We start from the raw sequence: 15,201 nt of genomic DNA on the forward strand, positions 1-15,201 counted from the left end.
GCGGCAGCGGCTGCCCCTCGCCCGCTGTGCCCCGGCCGGGGCCGCGCGGGTCGCCCCGGGCGCACGGCGGCTCCTCCTCCATGCGCCGCGGCTGCCCGCCGCCCCGCAGCGCCCGCGCCCGGCTGCCCCGCGGAGCGCGGGGGCGGCAGGAGGCGGCGCGGGGCCGCGCGGAGGATGCCGGCGGGCGGCGGGGCGGCGCGGGCCCCCGGCGGGGCGCGCTCCCTCAGCCCCACCGCGCTGTCCCGCAGCCTGTCCCGCCTGCGCGAGCAGCGCGCCCGCTCGCGGGCCATGCTGGCCCTGGGGGTCACGCAGATGGTGCTCGGCTGCCTCATCGTGGCCGTCAGCTTCGCCGCCCTGGCGCTCACCACCTCGGCCCGCGTCCGCCACTCCTGCCCCTTCTGGGCCGGCTTCTCGGTGAGTCGGGGAACGCGGGAGGGGGCAGGCGGGACCGCTGCCGGCGCCTCAGGGATGCGCGGCCGCCCGACAGGTGGGACGCGGGCGGCGATTCCGGGCCTCGGCGCCCTCCCCGCGGTGAGGCGGGCAGGTGAGATCCTCGATCGGCTGCGCCGTGTTCTGCACGGCTCCTGCGCTTCCCCAGCCCGGCAGCACTTCCACCTCCCCTTTGGAAGGGCTGGCCAAGGTGGATTGGGTTTTATCAACAGCGTCGGGTGAAAGTTGGGATGACAAATGAGCCTCTGGCGTTGCCTCGGCCGCTGGTGCCCGTTCCATCGGCGCTGACTCGGGCTCTCGTTGAGCTGCGGCTGCCGCTCAGGGTCTGGCGCGGTTGCAAATTCAGCCGCGAGCCGTGTGGTGCTGGAGGTGACCAAACGAGACGAGCCCAGCCGGGGTGGGATTTAAGGTGTGTACCTTACAGCATAGAAGAGTTCTGCCTCGGAGAGCGCGAGTGTGCCGGGAGGGCCGGAAAGGCCCGGGCTTTGGGGTACCCGAGCGTCCTGCCCTGAGGGAGGCTGGTCTGAGGGAAAAGCTTGTTGGCTCTAAACAAATTGGGATCCTCCTCATTCCTTTGTGATATCCTCGTTCACTTTACATTGTGTCCTGCTAGCACAAATTAAAGAAAAAAAATAAAAAAAGGAGTTGATAGTCTGACTCAGGTGGTCTCATTTAGTGCTGATCATGAGTGGCTGCATCTGTGTGTGGGCACAGTGCACACATGGACACATTAGGATAATATGCTTCATGAAAGTTTTTCTCATAAGTAGTGAAATGGGGCTTGACATTTATGAAAAATTAGGCATTTCTGAGGACACTGGTTACAGACTTTGTGTTATTGGTGAAGATTTGCTCAATTTAATTTAATGCGTTACTGGTTTCAATTATGTCTCTTCAGCTCTTTTAACGGACCAGAGAGCTTTCAACTTTAAGCGTGCTTGTTAGAAAGCAGAGCAGTTAGATAGAGTATTTGGGGTTATTTAGTTCTGAGCATGTGGCAGAAATGCTGTAATTTAAAAAAAAAAAAACTTAAACTATGTTCTTATTCAGAATATTACGTATTTTTTTCTGAGTCTTTCAGAGCAGAAGAGTAGTTTTTGGATTAATTATTTAGATATCTTTTTTTGATTTTGTTGTATTTTGTTCTGGTCTTGAAAAGAAATATTTGTTTACACTAATAGCCTTGATATTGTAATAGTAAGTCTTTTGAATTTGACCCTCTGCAAGATAACGTGCAATTATTTGTTGTGATGAGGTGTGAATTTTAGGTTCACAATCTGGCTGCTTACATATGAATGTGCTACTAAACTGACACATCTTAGGCAGCCTTTGTTTCTTATCTTGACAGAGTAAACAGGAATATGTGTAACTGCTTGTGTATTCCAGTAAGCACAACTTTTTCGATAGTACCTTTTCCCCCACCTCCTGTATTCTCTGTGCAAAACCACTTCTGGTGGTAATCATTATACTCCAAGATAGGCTGGTTTCCTTGCTGTGGATGCTTTCTACTCTTCTCTCTCTGTAGTGTATTTCACAGAAATGTGTTTCCCACTTAGACTTCATGCATGTTATTTGCTCACCACAGACACCAAACCCGTGATTCCAGCCTGTGGTAGAATGGGTAGAAGGCTCAGGGAATTACAAGACTGCTGACTAGAAGGCCTTATTTTTCTGTGTTATCAGAACGAGGCAGGTGAACATTGTTCCCTAAACTAAGAGTTTACTTTTTGAAAAAATAATTCTACCTTATAAATGATCTGTCTGAGCATTAGAATAAACTTAGTTTCCTCCTATTATCCGTATCTCTAAGTCTCAAGATCTAAGATAAAAATAGAGCAGTTTTTGAAGCATGATGAGCCCTAAAGAACTTTTTGAAGTTGATTACACAGCCTTTTCTAAAATCCCTTTGAGGTACTTAGTGAGTTTAACAAACACTAGATATATCATCACTCACAGCTGAAAAATGTTTCTGTGGAAGAGTAACAGTCTTTAGCTTGCTTCTGTAAATTTAATTAAAGTAATAACTACAGGTGGGTTTAAGTGACATGAGAGAAAAATAATGGAACTCTCCCTCTTTACTTGATGTCTAAAATCAGACATAGATATTCGCTGCCTTCACACTACTTCACCCACACTTGTTGGAAGTAAATAACTGAGTAGTTTGATGTTAAAGTAGCAATTCTAAATCTATTTTTTGTGTGTTATGTGCTATACTGTAGTTTTTAGTCATTAGAAATGTACATCCTAAAAGAGAGTCTTGGCATTGGTACTTTTCAGCAGTTTTTGATACCAAATGCCCTGTCAGTAAAAATGAAGGCTGCAAAAATTTGTTAAGAGTCTTTCAAATATTTCTGAAAATAATTTCCCATTGTTTGTAACAGTCTAGCTGTTTGAAAAGAAAAAAAAAAAATAGAACAAGCTCCCTACTAGACTCACAGAAAGTTCTGTAATCAAATGCAAGGAAGGGTTCTGGTTTCTCATGTTTTGTTTTTTTTTTAAAATCAAATCAAGTGACCATACAAGTGAGAGCTTATTTAAAGATCAAGGTACCATAATTTCCATAAAACTTCAAAGAATTCAGAGCTTATTTAAGCATCATCCCAAACATTAAACAGTTTATCTTTTCTAGCATCATATTAGGAAGATAATACAAAATATATGTCTTCCTAATATTATGTTATTTTTTAAGACATTTTTAAGGTAATTAATGAGAGTCAAGCTCACACTGAGCACAAGGAAATTTGGGGATTAGATAAGCAGGTTAATTCTCTGCATAGGCAGCAATCATTGGCAAGACCTTGCAATCTGTGTGCTGAAATGCTTGGCAGCCTGTTCCCGTTGCAGACTCCTGAGAGAGGGGCGATTTCATCTTCATGTTCTCTCAGTTGAGTAAAAGGAAGTGCTTTTTTCATAGAAGGTAGATGAGCCTAAGTGTCTTTGATCCTGTTAAGAACATCAAGAACAGAGTATTAGCCTCATTTTAATCTTGGAAGAATAGGTCTCAAAATTAAGCTGTTCTGGTAGATCACTGAAAGTATAAGCCGTGACAAGGTTATTTGTCTCTACTGTAGGTCCATAGTTGCTTGAATATGAGAAAATATTTGTATCCCCTTTGCCCTTTAGATTGCAAACCATACACCAGTTTGTGGTGTGTTGGTTCTGTCCATGCCCAGATGGAAGGAAATGCTTCTGCTGAGCGTGCCTGATGTTCATGCTTCCTGTCAGCATTAGGACAGTAGCAAACCACAGGCTGATAGAGTTGTGGTTGTGTGACTGCAAAAGCAAATCTCGCTGTGTGAAGTCATTTCTTGAAATTATTTAGAAGTTTGCAAAAAGACGCTTATCCTGCTACCCGCCCCCGTCTTGATCCCAGCAATTTGAGAAAATTACCAGGCTTAGTTAGAGACTAAAATTCTCTCTAGTAGAGCAAAGTATTAATAAAATAGTAAATTGAATCATAAGATTACCCAGGTTTCTAAAATCACTCTATGGTACTAGAAATCTTAGAAGAATACACAGCAAGTACATGCTATTTCCTTTCTTTATATAGTTACTTGACAGTGGTGTTCTTGTGTAGAAGTGTATTGCTGGAAGATCTTGTGCTGCCTTTCCTTTTTATTAAATTTCTTCTCAATTGTGCCTCTTTTCATCCATATGCTATGTTCAGAACAGATCAATTCTCCTGGCTTAAAAGAATCTTTAATGTAGAATGTTTTCAAAGTTCATGACATACATGCTTTTTTGTGTTCTTTGTAAAAGGAAACAGATATATAGGGAGATTATTATTGTGAACTCAGACCAAACTTCTCTCTCATGGAAGATGGGAAATACATTATATATTTGTCTACTTTCACAACTGAGAAAGCTGAGTGTAAGAGGCTTTTCTGTATTCTTCTATGACGTTGTATAAAATAGGTTTAAAAACCTTAGGTGATGCTTAGAGGAGTTAACTTTTAAAAACTTCTACTAGTCTGTGACCCTGGCTGCTTCTCACGTGCAGCAGGTTGTCCTGGCATGTTCCTATGCGGAATCATTGCAGAAGTGAAGGGGAGATGGCAATAAAGATCATTTGTTAGCAGTTGTGTTTTTCCTCTTCTTCTCCATTTCAGATTAAAGGGGTTTTTTCCTTCTTCCTTTCCCCGGTTTTGTCCTCTTTTGCTATTTTCCATTATTGCCTGTGGATAGTCAGGAGGAATAGAGTTAGGGTTGTAGCTTGGGGCAAGGAGCTTTAGTTTGCATGAGAAGCCTCTTGCCAACAGTGTGACTGTGAAAGTAAAGCTAAACTTGCTGAGAGAAAGTAACCTTACTGCTACTGTTGTGTTCACTGAACGGGGGCAACATGTAACACATGTTATTTCTTTGTCTTGGAGATGATAATTTCATGTCTAGGACTCAAAGGGCAGCTTTCTTGTGCACCTGCTGTAGGTATAAATGAAACTCTAACTCCATGGTTATCAAGTAGTTTTTCCCAAAGTATCCATTGAACTTCTGAGTGTGCTCTATGAGAGCTCTAGGTACTCTATGAGAATATGAGAAGCCATAGTATGGGTTGCTTGGTCAAGTACTCCTGGTTAACACACACAGCCTGAGACTTCAGCCTACAACTTTCTTGGAGGAAACACTGTTTGGGTGAGAGTATGTGACTAGATCCCTTCTCTGCAGGTGATTGTTCTAATAGTAGATTTCAAATCTGTGGACTCATAGCCATGATGATTAGTTTATCGTGGACAATTCGTTATTTTGTGAAGTTTGCTGCTGGTTCAGACAGTGTTCTGTATCTCTAAATACACGCTTCTCTTGGAGGAGTTTGTATTACTGTTTGGGGAATGGAGTAGGTAAATTTCTGCACAGCGAAAGTTTTCAGGAGACTTTCCAGACCTCTAATGCAAATAGTCAGGCTCGTGGAGCCAGTGAAACTGATTTCTTCATGTGGCTGTTGGAGATCTTACATCATTCCTGAAAGATGATGCCTCCACACTCTAGAACAGTTACTTTGATGTTCCTTGCTTCAATTTGATGTAATTTAGAAGACCAGGAAATTGATCACTTCAAAAATCCTACAAGTCACTTGTTAATCTTTTGCCTCTTTGCAGTCTGGCTAATAATTCGTGGTAGGTTTTTGCTGGTGTGATAGTCACAAAATAAAAGCAGCTTGATTGGATGATACATTTGAGAAAGAAGTACTATCATGTTTGATTGATTGCTGTTAACTCCTCAGTGATGAATTGTAAGATGCAGTAACAGTTTTAGTTACAAATAGTGGAACCTTCAGTTACACATACTTGCAAAAGAATTACACTAACTTTGATTCTTTGAGACTTTATCTGTTACTGTCTGCTGCTGTGTCCTTTATTATAAACTACCATCCCTGGGTTTTTTCTGACTTTTTTTTTTTTTTTTTTTGATTTGGTAACACCTCAGGCACATCCTTCCTTTCCTTTGCAAGTTTGTCAGGGCTTTGAAAATGTGAGCAATCTATGTAAGGAAGTCACCTGTCTGGAACTTTGTGTCTCAGGAAGTCTGCTAGGGATGTGTGTTGCTGGTACACAGCGTTAGCAAAAAAAAACCCAAAAAAACAATGTCACCTGCGTGGCCTTGCCTCTCACCCTCATAAAATGCATGAGGACTGCAACATGTCTTGTCTAGGTGATGGATCATTATTAATTTTATTAGCATTCTTGGTTTGTATATCCTGACAATTGTGTGTGACAGAAAAAAAAAACCCAAAGCATCTAACCCAGAAAACCCGTGAGGCTGTTAATAGATGCCAGTTAAAACCTGTGGTCCTGGTGTATGAGAAGGGATAATATACATCATGGAACATAGGAAATAAGAAGCCTTGGATAGATCATCTGTGCTTTATGGAGGCTGTGGTAAGGCAAAGCTTTGGAACAGGGCATTCATGGGTGAAAATGTTGTTTCCATATCCTGATGGAATGATAGCAAATCAGACAGCTGGACAGAAGAACAATTAGAAAGATGACAGTGTTCCTTTTTAATTCTTTGAACTATGCATGGTAAAATAACTAATTGTAATTTCCCGAGGATCTGGGCCTAAATACAGCCTTGAGATTTTTCGTCTACAGTGCACTGGAAAATAGCAGACTCAAGGAAGCCAACATTATTTGTTTCATGAGGCACATCAGCTTTTATTGCTTTGAGTATGTTCTGTTGCCTGAGCCTTAAGAGCAATTTAATTAAAAAAATTCCTGTGTTACAGGAAGGAGTAGTTGAAGAAAGCAAAGATAATTATGATAAGAAGTAGGAGGTGTCCAGGTGTAGGGAAGGAATAGCATCATTTTTATTAATCCCATATTGTTATAAATTACCTGTATTCTGAAGTCTTTATTTTTCTGTAGTCAGCCAGACTGCAGAATAAAAGTATTATTTTGAGTAAGTCTCTTACTGTTGTCAGCATAGAATTTTTAGTTTGGCGTGGTTTTGTTTTTGTTTTTATCTGTATTAGAAAGATGGGGGTGTGTCTCAGTCTCTTTAGGAATTAAATATTTTTCCTGAATGCTCATTGTCCTTTCCAGCCATTTTTTAATGCTGGAAATGTATGAGCGTTTGCTGTAAAAGACAGCAAATACTGCCCAGAAACTTACAAGAACTAGCTGTGAGGAACAGGTAAAGTTTACTGAGAAACTTGGGCAGAGCCAAGTACCCTGGTGGAAGCGGGAATTTCCAGGGTCTGTAATCTAGTTATTTGCAGCTGCTGAACTTATTACACCTTCATTTTAGTTGTATGTTGCAGCTTACTAAAGGAATGAATTGTGAATTATCATGTTTAATTAGCTATTCTTTCACAATTCATTTTTCTGCTCGCTCCTATGTGTTCTGGGATCCAAGGGCAGAACAGATAATGGGTCTCTGTAAGGTGTGAACTCACTGAAAATATGTAACTTACAGGAGTGTAACTATTTCAGTGGTGTATTTAAAGACAGCCACTCTTCTAGAAGCAGGTGTTGTGGTCATTACCTCTTCTCTTTGGGAGCAACCACATTGCTTTAAAGGAGTGCTATGCAAACGTGGCAAACCTAGGGAATTTATAATTGAGGAATATTTACACATTCAGAGCATCCTAACTTACATGCAGGCAACATTTTAATATCGAAATGCCCTAAATCTAAGTGTTCCATCTTTGGCAAAGTCACAGAATCACAGTCTCTATCCCATAGACAGAGGCTACAATCTGTTTATAAGGACACTATGTTGATAATCCTTCAAAAGTTCTTGCTTGTGCTGTTTCAAACTTCAGTCGCGTCCCCAGTACATTTTATCATGGTCATTTTTGATGGTCTGTGGATGTGTCCATATCAGTGCTTTAGTTCTGGTCATATTTGTGTTCCCACTCACTGTTCATGCACATCATGGAGCATTCTTAGAGCACACAAACTTGACTCTGGAGGGATAAAATGAAGCCAAAAGATGAGCTTTAAGAACACAGTAAATGGAATCTGACTTCTGGGAGGAAATAAGTCTCTGGGCCAGACTACAGCTTGTCTGAAGTAGTCACCCACCAAAATGTGTGCATGGTATGGGTGCTCTCAAGACCAGATTCTTTTGCAAAGAGATTTGCTCGTGTTCCACTTATTCTTTGGTAATTCAGGTAAAATCTATAAAGCCAATCTGAAAGCTCCTGTTTTGTGCAGTGGATGTGAACTCCCTACAAATTGCTAGGAATGCTTTGTGCTGGGAAGCATTTTACTCCATCCTGGTTACATCTACATTGGTAATTTGATGCAGGTCTGCAGACTAAAATAGCCAGTTCTGAGGAGCAGATGCCAGTGCTCTCTGTGTGTTACTTTTAAGTGTCTTGAGTAGGTGGAGTACTTTTGAGGTAAATTGCCGTAAATGAGAAATACTTATTTGAATTACTGCTGCATCACTTATAATGAGACATTGTTTTCTGATAGATTGTGATTAAAAAACCAAAGGAATAATTTTAGAATATTCTAAAAAGTTTAGACTTGCTTGATTTTATTATTTTCCTATTCAGATAGAAAATGTAAGCACTTTGGAGAATATGTATTTTTTGCTTGAAGGAGGCAAACTGAATTTAACCCTCGGGTTTCTGATTTTTAAACAGCTTGATTTAAACATGGATAGTTGAAACAGCAGCACAATTTTAAACTTTTGTGTCTAATCTACAAAGCAGGAGTTAACTCTGCTTTGCAAACTTGCTTTCAGTTTTGAATATGAACTTTCTTCCTTTCTAGAACCCATAATCGCGAGTAATTTCTGTTCTGCAGAACCAGCAAATAATGTCCTCACTGGTAACTATGCAGGTTTGTTATTCCTGTCACAAAGAGTCAACCTCAGCAGAATTATTTTCATGTGAGGGGTATAATGTACTTACTCCATTATTTTTTTTTTGCTACTGTTTTAGCAGAAAAGAGCATGGCTTAATCTGAAGATTTTAAAAAAGCCTTCAGTGCCGGGTGAGATAAAAACAGGTGGTTTTAAACTGAACACGCTTAATCCAGAGGCACTGAGAGATAATGAACGTAGCTTTATGCTGTCATTTTTGCATTCACTCTCTTCAGAGAAGAAACTGTTTCCATCTAGGTGAAAAATGGTGCATGCAGCTATTTCTCAGATTTGTGGCAGATTTTTTTGTCTGCTAAAGAAATTAAGATTACTCTTTAGTTAAAAAAAACCAAACCAAAAAAGCATTCAGCATTCAATGTAAAGAGCCAAGGGACAACATAATTTATCAAAAATAAACACAAGTCATTATCTCACTATTATGCACTACTATGCATTCTAGTGAGTATGATTTTGTCAGAACAGTTAAACTCAATGGTATTTCTTTGTTATAGCAGTGAAAGCATTTGTTGACTAATGCTACTAAAATAAGAGGTTTTCAAGTTCTGACTGTAAACAATCATCAAGAACTCTGATGGTGCTGTGAACATGTGTGATACTGCTGTGTCATTCTGAAAATAACATTGGTGGAAAGCAGTTTTGTCATATCTTGAAAGTAGCTGTATATCAAACAAATCTAATCTTTCTAGAGGCTAAATACAAAACCTTTTGAAAACTTGCAAAATATATGGCTAAAAAAAAATTTACACTCCCCAGTGCAAAGGCTCCTGTCCTGTGTTTGTGTTGATGTGAAGGGAACTTAGTCTTATGTGTCTCAGGTCATCCGGAGTATCAAACTATAGACTTGACTCTTTATATGTTCCTACTTAAACAGAAAATTTCCAGGGGGTGTAAGACCACTTACACATTCTTGTGGCAAGTTTCAGTTTTTATGTTTGTGAGCTGAAAGTATAAAATGCATTTAGAAAACTCCTAATGAAAGTGTGGGATCTTTAGATGAAGAATAGTTGAGCTTCCTCTGGCTTGCCTATGACATGATTTGCATCTGAAAGGTTATTGTGTCTATTGCAAATGGGAATAAACCAAATAGATGCTGTTGTGGTCCTCTCTGCCTTGAAAATTGCTTTACGAAAGAGAAACGTTAATTCAAGAAGTGCTAGATTTGAGTTTTCATTTTGCAGTGGTTTTAAACTAAATAAGAGTTTTCATATGAAATAAATTTGTATTACATATAAAGAGTAAAAGGGAGCATCAAAAAAGAATATTTCTGACTTTGTCACAAGTATTTGGTTATAAAGGATATTTGAAAAATATTGGCTTAGGGAGTGGAGATTTATTTAAATACATCAGAGTGTTATAAATAATTTTCATGTTCAAAATAACATGAAAACCAGAACAAAGCAAGACATGAAACACCACTGGAGTTGGGGGGTGGGGAAAAAAGTAAAATACATGTAGAATAACAGCTCATGCCCTTGTGACACATTATCATTGTGTCTGTAACTTTAGGAATCTCTTACAGTGGGATCACGTGATTTCTCTGATGCATCTCTGAGACTTCTACCACAGAACCTGCTGCATGGAACCACAGAGAACTGTGAGGACAGGACAGAGGGGGTGGCAGGTGCACTTTGTCTCCCTGATATTGCTGTACACTTTGGGTAAAATGTTAACAACTTGTCCATGCTTCCATTTATGCACAAACCAGCAATGGTTGTCCTTTCAGAAGGACAGAAGTAATGTTGATATGGTAGGTAGAAGTCATATTTAATGTACAGACTTAAGTCATTCACATAACCAATTCTTCATGCTTGTTCTGGTACAAGAGGAGACATTAGCTTTTTTAAGGAGTTCTTACCACATATAATTCTTGTCCTGTTTATTCTTGTGTGACATATATTATTCTGTGCCTAAGGAATTTAAAATAATTTAGAATTATTTTCTTTCCTCCCTTAAAAAATTTCCTTCATTCCTTACGAAATTTGGAGTGAAGCTTCACTGTCAGACCATACTTTGAGATCCTGTGAAATACTATTACAATAAGTAGTAACTAGCAACAATACTAAAACATTGCTACCTGCTTTTGAAATTCATGTTAATTTAGTAAATATTTTCTTTCCTACCTAAGTAGTTTAAATCTTCAATATAGATTTTCCTTTGAGCTTTTCAAATACTCAGTGTGGTGTGACAGACTCATTTCTCTTGGTATGTAATATTTGCCTTTTGAGTGGAGAAGAACCTTTACTGTAAAAGCAATAATGATAATACAAACAATAAAGTGTTGTACAGATAATAAGCACAACCAATATCAGAATAGCATTTGGTGTCCACCAGAGACCATGTGCTCATCTTCCTTAACTAACCTTCCTGTGAATCAAGCGTCTGAAAGACCAAATATCAAACCAACTATTAGGAAAAGTGGACCCCAGTGACAATACCTGTCAATCCTGGAAGAGGGCTGTCTGAAGAGTTCAGTCATAACCATCACTGGTTCGTGAACCTAACGTAATGGGCAGGAAGGCAGAAGGAAGCAAAACCATTTTCTACTTCCTGACCTTGTACCTTCCCCTGCAGCAATGCCCTTTTTGCTTGTAGGACTAGAATTCATCACTAGGAAAATTGTAATATCCTTCCTCTTGATAGTTCCTTCTTGTGTCTTGACAGTTTAAAAACTTGCCTTCCAGTATGAATTGTTTGGGGTTAGCTTGAGGTTTTGCTGTTTTGGTTCCTAACTCTACAAGTAACTATCTTGTTAATTAACCTATTTTGAAAAATTAGAGAAGAAATAATAAACAAAAAAGGAGTAAGTTTGAGAGTTACAGTTACATTTCAATCTTGAATGTTTCTGCAACAAATAATTTTTTTTATTTTTGGAGGTTGGTGTTTTTGGGGTTCTGAAAATTTCTTCCCTTCATCAGTGTCTGCTTTGATTTATATAACATCAATGAAACAAGATAGGTCTGTGAAGAATGGAAAAATAAGTCTTAATCTACTAAAATTTAGAGCTCCTGGAAACTGAAAATCAATTAGATTTTTGTTTATAGTTAGGTATATTTAGGAACTATGTGGGAGTCCCCAAACAATGTATTTCCTTGGATCTACTGTAATTGACTCCATCAAGAAAAAGAATCTGATGCCAAATTGAATGCCGTAGTAATGGGCTGTAGCCCAAATTCTTGAAAACTAGATAATTTAGAAGTTAGAGCAATGTTTTAAACAATATTTCTCTGATTCAGAAAGGTCTAAAAATACTTCTGGTACCTTGTGTCTGTCTGTTAACCACATAACATCAAAAATGTTGGACCAAGACATTTTAATCTCTTTGCCTAAGTGCTTCAGGAATCAGTGTGTTAGATAATTTAGCTTTTATTGATGTAATTTTTCTGTAGAGTTTAAGAAGGTAAACAAGACCAATGTTAGGAGCAGCTTTTTGCAGACAGCTTTTGGGTAAAACATTACAGAATACAGCCCTGAAACTGTGATGTGTTTCAGCCAGTTGGCCAGCAAGTTCTGTCTTTAAGCCAAGAGTGTAAGTAGGAACATCTCAGGAGTGCCCAGCTGCTGCAGAAATGTCTCACAGCCTCTCCTGTCAGCACGGGTATGTCCAACCATGCATCTGTTCCCTTGGGACCTTGCAGGAGTAACCGGAGATGGGCTCTGTGCATGGGTTATTTTCAGTCCTGCCTCAAAGGCAGTTCTTCAACATGAAACAAAGCAGATGGATGTGAAATTCTGACTAACAGCATGGACCATAGAACATGCCAGAGGTGAATAGGATGTGAAAAGCTTATACTTAAAAGTAATATGAGGCTTTGTGAAGTGTTCTGTTTTCTGAAAGCAGAAAATTCAACAGTCAGTGTAATTATATTTGTTAGATGCCCACAAGAAGCCTGTCGATTAACAATAATGCACAGTGATTACATTAATCAGTAGACTCTTGTGGAAATGAGAGGTTTAATGGTATAAATACATATAATGATACTTTGGATGAGGTAAAAAATACTTTCTGAGGAGATCATCCTGAAGAAGATGAAAATTATAATTTTACAAACAGATCTGCAAAAAAGAATTCCTTTCTTTTCCAATTAAATTGCCAGTGAATAGCCTGAGAAAGAAAAGGTAGGCTTGTATACTAAAGAAGGTGGTTTCTCTAGCATGAAAAAAGATACCTCCTATAGCTGTTTTAGCTAGTCAAGTTATAGTTGGATGGAGTGTGATTTACTGGATTTCTCAGAAGCAGGCACTAACTTCCGTATAAGGCAATAAAATGTGTTAAAAGTTAGTGTATTTGGTGCCTGTTAAGGAATAATTTGGTCATTTAACTGGGAGAAATGTTTGCTTCCCGAGCTGCCATTTGAAATGCCTGAGGAGTGGGAAGATGAGAATAAGCAAATAGTGTGTTCTCAGACAAGATTAACACCTCCTCAATCCCCAAAGAACTTTCTTAAGAAACTGTGCTATCTGTTCCCTCTGTGTTTCCACTTCTGACAAGTGATGATCTGTTACTTTAGTAAGCTCTAAATATGCCCTACCATTGGATAACAAGGTTGTATAAACATGCTGAGGGAACTGTAATAAACATAATAGTGATGAATAGTTCTTGCCCTTCTTTGACTGAGAAATTAGAACTTTTCTAGCTTAACCTGCCCATGTTTTTAAAAAATAACTAGAGCAGGGACAATGAATTCTGTCATTTTACTGACCTAGTGATCTGTAGCAAGGCTTTAAGGAATGTGCCAGCAGATAATGCAAGGAATATTTTTGTAGACATCTAAGATTATAATAGTAGCATTAGTAGAGGTATAGATTCACAGTTGATAATCCTGTGGAATAGCAAAAGTAGTCCTCTTAAATATAAATGGAAATTACGCACAGATATTTACTTTTTGTTATTGTTTTGGTTTGGTTTTTTGTTAATTTGTTCGGGGTTTTTTTCTCAGTGGGGATTTTGTTTTTGTCTGGGTTTATTTTTTGTTGCTGGGATTTTATGTTTTGTTGGTTGAGTTGGGGTTATTTTTAGATATATTGTGGGAATTTCAGAATATGGTGTTGAAACAAACTAGAACAGGGTAAGCTGACAGCTGATCTTTCAAGAATGTAATTGAATGTACCTGCTTGTAGGGGTTGGTTGGTTTGTTTGTTTTCCTACAAAATGGAGGTCAATTATTCAGGAGGAAAAAAAAGTGAGAGCCAGGAAATTTTTGCTTGATGAGGTAATAATATCACAATTTGACAGTAACTTTTCTGTCTGTGGATATGATGGTCTCCAATTCCTGTACTCAGCAGCCAGGAGCTGTGCCCTAGTGCTTTTGTCTGGTTGCCTTGGCTCTCAGCTTACAATAATTTTGTGTTTGAATGCAGCTACCAAGTGTCCCTTCCATCAATAAATTAAACACCTACTGGCTTTCTGTTATGTTCTGTAGACCTGTGATCTATTCCATTGCTCTCTTTCATTTAGCTCCTTCATAGGAAGTGTTGATCAGAGGAAAGTTTGCAGAATCCGATGTGATTCTTGGCAGAGAGTAAAAAATGGTTAAATATGATTCTATGTACAGCTTTTTAACCAGTTATGTGTTCACCATAGGGAAACAACCAAAACTAAACCCACCAAAAAAACCTAAACCAGAAAGCACTAAATTTGTAATTGATCTTAATAATGTTCTTCTTAGTCCAATTATATCAGGAAGGGAAGAAACATCACAGTCATAAAGTTAGTGCTCACAGTGTATGATGGAAAGGACAGGATTCTTTAGTGGTTGAAATTGTCTTCTACCAATAGAATTATCTCCTTCTGCATCAACACAGATAAAAGGCTGACTTCCACACCACACAGCTTTGCTAAGGGTGTAAAAGTGATGTCCTAAAAAAAAATGGACTCAAGCTTGAGAGAAGGCACTGTTGAGATGATGTTTGTGATTAGGAAGACACTTGGAGTCTTCTCCAAGTTTACTAAGTAGTGTAATGGTGCTACCTGGGCTGGCTAGGCTGCTGAAGAATAAGCGCAGGCTTGGATTTGAAAGCTGCAAATCACAAGTGTGATCAGTGACTAAAGAAAAGGCTGCTACTATAATCTCATAGAAACTGCCAGAAACACAAAAGAAATTTTTTGAGCAGTGATCCCATACTAAATAGCATTAGCTTCATGGGCTCTAATCTAACCGCCAGAAAAATAATTGTCCTTTCTGATAGTGTTTTCCATTTGACCCTGTTGACCCACAGAAGCAGAATGTCCTTCTGATTCTTATCAACAGATTTGAGAAAAATCAAAATTCACTCATCAAAACATAGGTACATAACAAAAACTTATCTGCGCTATAGCAAAACAATAAAAACTTTGCCATGTTAGAGCAAAATCAGGTCAAAGTAAATTAACAGGGCAAGTAAATGACGCTGTTGGGGCTGCCCGAGGCAGCACAGTGTCCA

General features: G+C 39.2%; 1 protein-coding gene across 1 annotated transcript in view; it reads left to right on the forward strand.

Annotated features, from left to right (window-relative positions):
- Positions 1-215: 215 nt before the first annotated feature.
- Positions 216-15,201, forward strand: part of ENTREP2 (endosomal transmembrane epsin interactor 2) — a 96,427-nt gene continuing 81,441 nt past the window's right edge. The window contains exon 1 of the mRNA XM_069026232.1: positions 216-414. Coding sequence (XP_068882333.1) covers positions 289-414 — 126 coding nt within the window. The 5' untranslated portion in view covers positions 216-288. The remainder of the gene's footprint in view (positions 415-15,201) is intronic.

This window comes from Aphelocoma coerulescens, chromosome 10 (assembly GCF_041296385.1).
Source record: "Aphelocoma coerulescens isolate FSJ_1873_10779 chromosome 10, UR_Acoe_1.0, whole genome shotgun sequence".
Lineage (NCBI taxonomy): Eukaryota > Metazoa > Chordata > Aves > Passeriformes > Corvidae > Aphelocoma > Aphelocoma coerulescens.